Source organism: Camarhynchus parvulus, chromosome 2 (assembly GCF_901933205.1).
Source record: "Camarhynchus parvulus chromosome 2, STF_HiC, whole genome shotgun sequence".
NCBI lineage: Eukaryota > Metazoa > Chordata > Aves > Passeriformes > Thraupidae > Camarhynchus > Camarhynchus parvulus.
This window is the reverse complement of record NC_044572.1, coordinates 102,793,683-102,804,098: the sequence shown is the minus strand read 5'-3', so window position 1 is coordinate 102,804,098 and position 10,416 is coordinate 102,793,683. Positions and strand designations below refer to the sequence as shown.

The following is a 10,416-nucleotide window of genomic DNA, read 5'->3' as shown; positions in this document are numbered from 1 at the left end:
TGCCTTTCAAAATAGATTATTTCCCTGGAAGATCGAATTTACAATCTTCTGCTGATTGAAATGTTTAAGTAGTGATTGATGAAATAAAAATGAGGCAGTTTGTGCAGCTGTGAGTGTGCAGGTATCTTTCCACAGGATCTTTTATATCCCTCACCATCTCACCTGAGGGATATACTTCCACCTTTTCACCTGCCAGAGCTGTGGGGTTTCTTTTTGTCCCCCCTCCCCACTCCCACCCCAGCTCCCTCCTCTTGAGTGACTCCTTAATTCAGGTGAAGATGTGATTTGGAGGTTTAGAATAAAGTGCGCCATCTGCTTTAAAAAAAAAAAAAAAAAACAGTAATAAAAAGAAGGGAATCCGAGTCATAGCTCCTTTCATCTTTGAGGAAGACGGCAGAGTCCGAAAGGATCACCCTGCATGACTGAAAATACCAAAGTCCCCTACAGTTTGATATTGCTGTACACTGGTTAACAGACTAGCTTTAGATCAACTAAAGATCATGAGTAAGTTAAATGGAGCATCTACTGTACAGGTGCGCAGGTGTGTGGAAGTCTGAGTGCCGTGTTTATTTGTTCCAAACAGAAATGAAAGAAGGATCGTGCTCGTTTACATGAGGCAAAGTGGCAGCATCAGTACATGTGACAAAGCATCGTGATGACATGGGTGAACCTTCAGAAAGCAAGGGTGATTAGAGGACATCTCTCGGAGGACCGACAACTACGCCACGGCAGTGGAGTTCACTGGGAGCATCGGGGCAGCTGCGTACAGAGAGAGGGGAGGGGGAGAGTAGGGATAGAGAGCGAGAGAGAGAGGAGGAGGTACAAATACTTCGTGGTGACCTTGAGCAGGAGCCTAGAGGGGCAGATTATACATGAGGCTTGTCTTGCCAGATAGAGTCCTCCCGGTTGGATCCCTTCATAGCCTGGTCTGGGCTTCGGGGATGTATATCTCAATGCTTTCGGCGCTCTCGGTAGCTGAGTTCTGGCGAACCGACGCAGCGCGCTTGGCAGCCATCAGCCGTTTCCGGGCCTCCTGACGCTGCGAGCTTTCCAGAGAGCGTTCTCGTATGAGTGGCACCTGACCTTTCGATGGCTTCTTTGGCACTGGAGGAGGGACCCTTCTCTCCTGATCAAAGCAGAAGGTTAATGGCATTATACAGCTTCTCAGGGAAAGGCGGGAAAAGCTAGGATATATCAGTAGTTAGAACACACATTTTACCTAAGGTTTGTTAGCTCTTATCTGCCTTTCTGTCTTCAGTCAACTGGCTTTTGTGCTCAAGGGTTCATAAACATGGGGCAAGGGCAAAGGGGAGGGGAGGGCCGGCCGCCGTGCTACTTCTCCTCGGGGACGGTGCTGCCGGGGCCCCCACCGCTACCTGCTTAGTGCCAGGGACTAGGAAAGAGACCGACCTCCCGCCACCGGGGCAGCCGGGAGGGAATGCTGCTCTCAGCAGAGGAACTCTGGAGAGCCCCAGCTCCCAGGCCACCCTCTTCTATCCGTGCATAGCGCTAGGTGCTCCTGCAACACCAAGGTGCCATGGCTTTGGCGTTCCCAAATGCAGATGGGAGCTAGCTGTCTGCAGCTGGTGCATCAGAATAAGTAGTTTTTAAAAGAACACCACATATTTATGTATCTATTTCGTAGCAGTTTAGTGACTGCTCAAAAATCCCATGGTCGGGGTCTTGCTCTGCAAGTTCATAAACTCTGGCCTTGTGCTAAATAAGCATGAAGTTACATTTCAGCTAGAAATAGAAAATCTGGTAGGAAAAACTTAAAAACCGTTAAGAGAACATGCATTAATCATCATGGTGGCAGCTAGCTCCAGATATATGACCAACAAGGAGGGCTTTTATGTATATCCTGGTGCATGTACACACACATACATATAAAAAACCCCAAAAAAGAAAAAAAAACCCACAAAAAAACCCCAACCAAAAAAAAACCCTCTGAGAAGGCTCTTTCTCATAAAAGAAAAGTGTATTCAGAACTGAATTTCAGGCGTCCACAAAGACTTTGTCAAGTTAATTAGATTGTCTTTTAAGTTACATCCCCTTCCAACTGTGAACACGGTCTCTGAGCGAAGGGATTTTATCACACTACAAAGGTCCCATTCTGCCCTTTCGTTTTCTCTCATGCTGCTCACAACAGCTTCCATGGCTCAAAATATAAAGGTGCTTAGTTACACTTATTCATACTTTGCTTTTTCTCTCCATCCAAGGATTAATCTATGCTGCTTAAAAAGGGCCCTGTGGCAAAGGCCAAAGGCAAATATCAATTTCACAGAAAGTTTTTTCTTCCTTTTTTTTTTTAATTCTTTTTAAGAAAGGAGATGATCTGTTTCATCTAAAATCATAGACAAATGCTGTTGAAACAGGAACACAGTGTAATTCTTTAAAATCTTTACCTTCCTACTGTAGGTCCCTTTATTCAGCACTACTTAACTTCCTTTAAACTGCTATAGTCTTCTTTTTGTTGGAAACTCTTTGAAATGTTTTTCAGAAGCAAAGAAAAGGCACATTTTTTTTCGAGGAAAACTCTCATTTCTTACTGCTGCAATTGCAAACACTCAGCCTACCCACTTTACTGTAAAAGCTAATGAAAGACCATATACCAGCATTTCTGTGCATGCATGTTTGGCAGTTTTAACTTCCTTTTCTGATAGATACTGGAAAAAAAAAGAAGATAAGAAAATGACTTGCCTTCAGTACCTTGGGCTAGGAAAACACATTCCCATTCATTCCCCTACAAAACACACTAGGTGTGCACAAATGGTGTGAACATGGCACTCCTAAGTCAGGAATGAATATTTAGTCTTGATTGGAGGAGGAGGAGGAGGAGGAATAGTGCTACCAGCACTGCCTGTACAAGCTTCCTGCTGCAAGATTAACGGGGTTTGATATTATTATGGTTATTTGTCCAAAAGAAAACACCACTTTGGTCATCGGCAGCCAGGTCTCCTGTCTGAGCCACTGTACCTGCAAATTGTGCTCCCCCTCCTTCTGGTGACCCTACCTGTTGGCTGTGTTCATTGCTATCAGACCAGTCACAGCGGAAATTCAGTCACCAAATTACATACCTACAGCAGCGCGACATGAGACTGTTGGTTCCTCTAGGAATGGGTCTGTGCTCTAAGGATTTTCTGAAACATTTGTGTATTTTGGCTCACCCAAGTGCTGTTTGTCTTGAGGTGGATAGTGAGGAGGAAAAAAAAAGGTGATGGTGCCAAATGAGAATGTAACGTGAAATGTGACTTACACTTGGATGTGGTAGTTTTTCATGGTGACAGAAGAAGACCACATTTACCAAAAAAAAAAAAAAAAAAAAAAAATCCCCACCAGAGCTCCAGATGATTTGTATGCTACCTCAGGTAAACAACAATACCAGGAAAGTGAATGTGTTTGTGAAATCACCCATTTAAAAAAAGCCCAAAATAAATAAAAAACAAACAAATGGACAAAAAATGTAATTTTTTCATGTAACATTTTGGAAGGCATATTTTTGATATTGCTGTTTGTAACCTGGCTACCAAAGTCAGCGATGGTTACAGTGCTTCCCTGTTTTTTTCAGTAACACAACCTAGAACTCTTGCTGTATGCAATAATATGAACCGTAAATGTGATTTATTTAATTTTAAGAATCAATATATAAGGCAGTTCCTTCCAACGATTGATCGTCTAATATGATTAAATGTAAAGCTTAACAAAGTACCACATTCCCATCATCCGATTCACAAAGACAGATTTGGTTTAAAAATATGCCTGAAACATATTACAGATAATATCCCAGATGATTATTATGTAAACATTGTTATTACAATGAAATTAATTTGATATGAGCTTCATTTCACATTTTTAACGTCAACGCTGTAACACAGAGGCCTATTTAATCTGTCCAGTATTTGTGCAGGGTTTTAAATGAAGCATACAAAATCTACAGTGTTCTACCTTCTTGTCATGAGGATCCATCTGTTTCCAATTATTGGCCTTTAACTGATGAAGTTCATCAAATTTCATACTAATATTTTCTATGGACAACTGCAGCATATCCCAAAACCCTGCTAAATCCTGGGAGGTCGGCCGTGGATGTGCATTAGGATTCTGTGTAACAGAAGAAAAAAACATGTTGGCTTTAGTATTTCTTAATGTAAAGAATTCATGCAAATGGTTACAAATCTGGCTAGCAAAGCAGTTTGAGCAGATCCAAGTGATGGGTGAGACTCAGAGAGAGGAGCAAAGCAAAGCATTACTTACTGGCAGGTTTTATTTTGAGGAATCTGGCTCAGCGTTGAGCTGCTTTGCCCTGCAAACACCCACTCACCAAAGGCAGCAGGTTCCCCCCACAGACTAAGGGTAAAGGGCCCCTGTGGCAGAATCTGCCTGGGGATGTTCCTGGGCACAACTGGTGGCAGTCCTATCTGCACTGAAATGAACTGCCGTCCTCCACTTTCATGAGGAAGGATTCCCCACCATGCTCACACTTGTAAAAAAGAGTGATACCTGTGCAAATGTACATTTCCTGCATGAGCAAATCCTGATAAACCAATGTTTGAACACTTTTTCTGCACTCTGAGAATGTAAAGTTTACAAAAATAGACTAAGTAATATTTTCTCTTATAGATCTTAGCAATTTCTTTTTGTTTGTTTGTTTGTTAAGAATAACCTGTGCTGGGTGAAAAGCTCAGAAGACTGCATGCAGAAGCGCAGTAAACCCATTTTTACAGGCAGATTTTTGGGAAGAATGAAGCTGGGACACAGGCGGGGAGCATTGCTTTCTGTGTGCAAACTCATCAGCCCAAGAGCAATGCTCACAGTCAGCATCTTCAGCACAGCTTGGGCCAGACCAACTAAATCCCGTCCCTTCAGTGCACCCCAGCTCTGAACACTTTTTGCATGCAGTGGGCGTACCCAAAACCTAATCCCTGCTCCACTGGCAAGGCTTGTATGAGGGAAGGCTTTCTACAGGATGTGTCCCTATAAGCTGGTTCCCAGCTGAAACTGTTTAATTAAAATGAGATGTTGCATACACTCACTTCAAGCATGTTTTTTCATAAATGCTGATGAGTTTCTACATCAGTCAGCAAGTCTTTGTGGGTGCTGTGGCCTTGTCAGACTACACTGATATATTGTTATTAATTTTGTTGTTAATAAATAAATTATTAGTAGCACCTTGCATGATGTTTTACATGGCTCAGGTTTTACTCTGCCTTTAGTCTTCCTCCTCTTCAGAAGCAATAAACCCAAAAGAGTCAGTTGGTTGCCTTATAAAATTTCTATTTGTGCTTTTCACAGTCACACTGACAAAGGATTTTGGTAGGATGATTAAACCACGAGAGGTGCAATTATTGAAAACAATAAAGTATATATTTTTAGAGTCATAAGGAGACCAGAGATTACACTTCAATTCCTAGTTTTTCAGAGCTTGACACGAGCAAGTTGCCCAGTTGTAGGCTGTTATTTGCACAAAGATGTGCAAGCAGAAGGCTTTTTCAGTTTTTATATTAAGAATTGGAAGTCTTATTAAGACAGAACCAATTTCTGTTGCATTTTTCCACCAAGGCAGATTTTAGTCCTGACTTGTTCCCAGGAGCACCTGGGAAAGGCCAGCTTGGGAGATTTCTGATCCACCCTCAAAGTCCTTAAAGTGTTTTACCATCTGTGTGCCCATGAACTCAATGATCTAGGGACCATTGCTCCTCTAAAGTCAGTAGCAGAGCCTCAGTGATTGTTCACCCAAAGCCTTTTGCCTTTATTGTAAGGGTCTCAAGCTATTGTGAAACTCATGCTGACTCTGACAAATCAGAGTTACTCCCAAATTCATATCAAGGCCTTTGATGGAAAAATTGCCAAGTTAGTCAGAAAATCAGTTCAGTTTATGCAGGATTATTCACAGGGTTAGTAAAAGGTACACATTAGTATCTAGCAGAAAAATTACATACCAGGTTTTCTTCACAAAGTTCTCTGAACTGGTAAAATTTCTGAGCCATGAGAAGCTGGGCACTGCCCACTGCAGTTCGAATTTTCCCTAGAACTGAGAGAAAAAGAAGAGTAAGTCACAATGCTTTCTTTTGCTGCAGGCAAGTAAAAGCCCATAAAAAGAGAGAAGAAAGCTGTGCAGCAGTCAGCTCTGGCTTTCAAAAGGTATGTTGTCTTTCAGCCACAAAAAGAGAAAAGTTGGTAAGTCTAAGGTCAGATCTCCACGAGGCAAAAAATATGTAGAAGTTGCTGCACCTTACTCTCAGTGAGACCAGTTGTAACCAGTTGTAATGACAGTGTAAACGTGGCTAATCAAAAGCTTCTGCAAGCTGTATAGAAAGCTCATCAGAAATGTCACCACTCGTATCACAATGACCCAGCTCAGGCTTTGAATACAAACCCAGCTCCCTGCGCAAGGACAAGCGGTTCTCAAACCCTGTTTGCTTCTCCACTTCACTTATCAACTGAGTCCTCATTGTCAGGTGTAGCTGAGTGTTGCTTGACCAGAGCACCAGAAAGGGGATGATTATTTTACTGCACACCAATGAATCTCATCTGGCCCTTCTGAGTACTTTCCATGAGCACAACCCAAGGCTGCTTCTGCCTTTGAATTCAAATGCCCAGGAGTCCTCCAGGGAGAAATGGCACCCTGGCCTCTCCTCCTTGCTGCTGATTTGGAGGGAGGTGTCAGAGTCCATGCGCAGCTGGCTGAGGACTCCTTTGAACAGACAGCTGGCTACTTATGGCCCCTTTGGGCTGACCAAGTGCTGTGAAGGGCTGCAGTGAACCAGAAGACAGCCCATAGTAAATGCCTCTGAATAAAGCAGGAGCTCACACTGTTTTGGTTGCATTCAGACACTGGGATTTTACAGGGGTAGTTGGGAATACACTGCCCAAAACCGAGCCACAGACTGGTGCATTCAGGGTCTCTCTAGGGAGTTCTGGTCCAGGGGAGACTCCGTGTGTGTGTACCTGTACACGTGAGTGAACACACGTGTATGTGTGTACCTTTGTGTGTATGACAAAAGAAGTAAGAATGCAGAAACGGCAAAAAGGCTGACATGGCCTCAGCTGGCAGTAAGACAATGAATCCAGAAAACAGAGTGGGAATTTAGGGACTGCTGAGTGAAAGAACTGATGCTGTGAGGAAGAAAGCAGCCACCGATTTATTTGAGATTTCCAATGCTCAGAAAAAAACCCAAAAATGTCTTTAAAAAAAACAGGTTGGCATTACAGATTTGTCTGACTCCTTCATTAATTTTCTCTCTCAGCTGAAACAACTTATTATGCCCAATTCTCTGGTTAACAAGTGATTAAACAACTAATTTAAATTATTTTTTTAAATATTGCCACTTCCTTAATGAAAAACATGAATGGCAGCCACTGTGTCACAGTTCTCGTTATCATTTTTACTCAGAGATACTCATATTGTCCCAGCCCTCAAACAGACACAGCAACTTTTCTGTGACAAATTTACAGCCTGGATATAAGAGACAGGTGAAGGAGGAATGGGGAAAACAAACAGATGAAGTGACCAGCTCAAGGTGAATGAATTGCTGGTAGAGCCTAGAAGAGATACTAGTCCTAAGCTACCATCTTCTGCACCATCCCTTGGGCACAGTCACTTTTTGCATGAAAGTTAAGACAGCATTAACAGAGCTCCCCTGGGAAAATACTGCTAAGTATTTTGATGTACCACAATGAAAAATAAATAAACACATACATACATAAATACATGCAACTTTGCTATAACCCCTTCTAACAAGATTTTTAGCATTTCCTTGGTCCTGTGCTGGCTACCAGAATGCCACCATGCAGTGCTTGGTAACAGAAAGGCCTCTCCAAGGGTTTGAGTAGCCACATGCTAAGCAGACTGGCACAAATACTCGTGATAAACTGAAACTCGATACACACTTATATGAAATCTGTGTTCTCCTCCTTCAAGGCAAATGGATTCTCCTTCACCAGCCTCAAAGCTCACTTCTCAAGGCTGTTGAAGGAAAAGTGGGATGTGGAGTTCATTTATACTTCAGACACACAAAGGGGGGGAAGGGAACCATAGGGAGAGCTCTGTGAACACACAAGTCCAGACTTTCATTTTGTTCCCAGAACTCAGCTCAGCGCTGCCAGGAAATAGCCGTGAGCTGGAAGATTCACTAAGCAGAATATTTTCAGCATATTGCGCAGGGAGTTTTGCACACAACTCTAATTATTGTTAGCAAGGCTTGCGTGTCTAATTCTATGCGCACAGTGCTGAAAATGGACCCCTTGGTGTGTCTAGTCATTTATGCAACCCAATATGCAAACCACTCAACTGAAAGGACTTTTCAATAGTAGGAGGAGCTACTCCGAGAGCTTTCATGTGGTTCCCATTGTTATGAAAACTCTTCCCACTGAGTATATTTGGGAACAGCTGCCTCATCTGGAGTTCGGCCACTCTGACACTTCCCAAGACTTGAGAAGGGAAGAAAAAAGTCTCTCAACTTCTTGGGATTAAAAAAAGAAAAAAAAAAAGGATAAAAAAAAAGTGAGCTTTTCCTGGAAACCTGCACCAAATGATTTGGAAATCACATCCCAAGCATGAAGAAATGTATATACAACTTGTTGATGATGGATGTTAATATGCCTTGTTCTTCTGGGGAAGAAGAACTTAATATTCAGAGATCTCAGCAGAGGGAAAAGGAAGTCCTTGTCCTTGGCTGCCTAGTGACTGGCTATTTGCCTAAAAACCATCATCCCAGCTGACTGTGGGATGCATGCTGATGCTGTTCTCTATTGTTGCCACTTCTGCTGTAGCTGTGGCTGTATCTAGTCAAGTGTCACTGATTCCTCGCCCCTCAAAAGCAAGGGGTCTGTTAATGTGCAACTGGTCAACAACCAACTCTGTCACGGAAGTTAGGGGGGAAAAAAAGACAAAACAGAAAGCATACAAAAAGCTGAAAGGAATGTCTCTAGAAGACACAAAGCCTTATCAATAGCCTAAGTTTTGTTTCCAAACCCACGCTGCTTTTACTGTTTCAAGGCACCGTGCTCATTTTGCTTACTCAGAGAAAATCTCTGGTGCCCAACAGAAAGGCCAAGGTGTATTGAAAAATCAAAAGCAAAAAATAGACCAATAGATTTTCCTAGAAGAAAAGCCTGCAAGGTTTGAAGCCAAATACCAAGAAAATAAATGGAATTACAAAGATAATACTCAAAACAAATCAGAAAAGAATCAGAGTAATCTTTAACAGCAAGGGAGATGGGGTGCAGGAGGAAAAACATATAAACATTCAAATTGATGTGTTTAGCTAGTAGGATACAAAGAAAACATATAAAACCAAGCAACAAAAAATCCCAACCCATCAAGATGCAATCATAATGGATTTAAACACCTATATAATGTTATTCATATCTGCTTTCTGTTCCATACAGGACTATACAGCACACTCAGCACTGTTGGATCTGAATGCCTTCCAGTAATGCATTAAGCAACATTATTAACATCCATCATATGCTTTGCTGTCACCTCTTCCCCAGAGGGAGAAGTGTGTGTACTGCACTGTTTTGTTTTAATAGTTTGAATTTTTTCCCTTTTTTTTTTCTCCCTTTTTGCTTTGACCCATCTTCCTTGTAAATCTGGTTCTCTCCTGTGACATTTCTTAAGACATGGACAATTATGTCTATTCTTGAAGAACTTACAGCTATTTTGATGGAATTCAGCTACCGTGGAATGCCTCCTCACTATTACTGACCTTATCTAGGAATCACAGAATATTATTCTAGGACAGACACATGACAGTGAGTATCCTTTGTTTTTAATCCCCCAACATGTTCTTCTTTTAAAATATTCTTGAAAATAGACTTGGACTGTGCGCTGTTCAAGCAGTAAGTTCTTGCTTCTCTTGGTTCTAAGAATTGCACAGAACCTGTTTTGAAATTGTGGAGCTCTATGTGTTTCCCTCCTCCATGTCTTGGAAAAGAAATAGGAAAACAACAAAATAAAAGAATTGTGAATACAAGCAAAAAAAAATAGTTAGTGTCATCTGCTCTAACTAGGAAGATGACTCTGTGTATAGTAAGGATAACAAAATATAAGAAAATAACAAAACCCACCTGAAGTGATGTGAAAAGTAATCGCATAGAGAAACCAGGGGAGTTTTGAGAAGGGACAGCACTATTTGGCCTTAAAACCCCAATTGATGTATTTGCATTTGAACTTTGACAGGCCTCAGGGTCTAACAAGTGACAAAGGAGGCACTTTACCACTCCTGACTATCAAATGCCCTTAACGTGAAAACACCTGGTTGATAGGCAGGGCCCAAGCTAGGGAACGGAATACCGGGACTTGCTTATTGCCCCAGGAGCAAGTGGCAGGAACAATAGCTGAAATTACAGGGACACAGCCTGACATTTGCGTTGCAGATGTTGGCTGGGCACTATGCATATGAAGCAATCCTGCCA

The 10,416-nt window shown here is 42.0% G+C and overlaps 1 protein-coding gene across 1 annotated transcript in view; it reads right to left on the bottom strand.

The window, feature by feature from the left end:
* Window positions 1–307: 307 nt before the first annotated feature.
* The window catches only part of DLGAP1 (DLG associated protein 1), a 397,584-nt gene continuing 387,475 nt past the window's right edge, over window positions 308–10,416 (bottom strand). The window contains exons 11-13 of the mRNA XM_030970064.1: window positions 5,937–6,028; window positions 3,946–4,098; window positions 308–1,126 (exon numbers count right to left, since the gene is read on the bottom strand). Coding sequence (XP_030825924.1) covers window positions 917–1,126; window positions 3,946–4,098; window positions 5,937–6,028 — 455 coding nt within the window. The 3' untranslated portion in view covers window positions 308–916. The remainder of the gene's footprint in view (window positions 1,127–3,945; window positions 4,099–5,936; window positions 6,029–10,416) is intronic.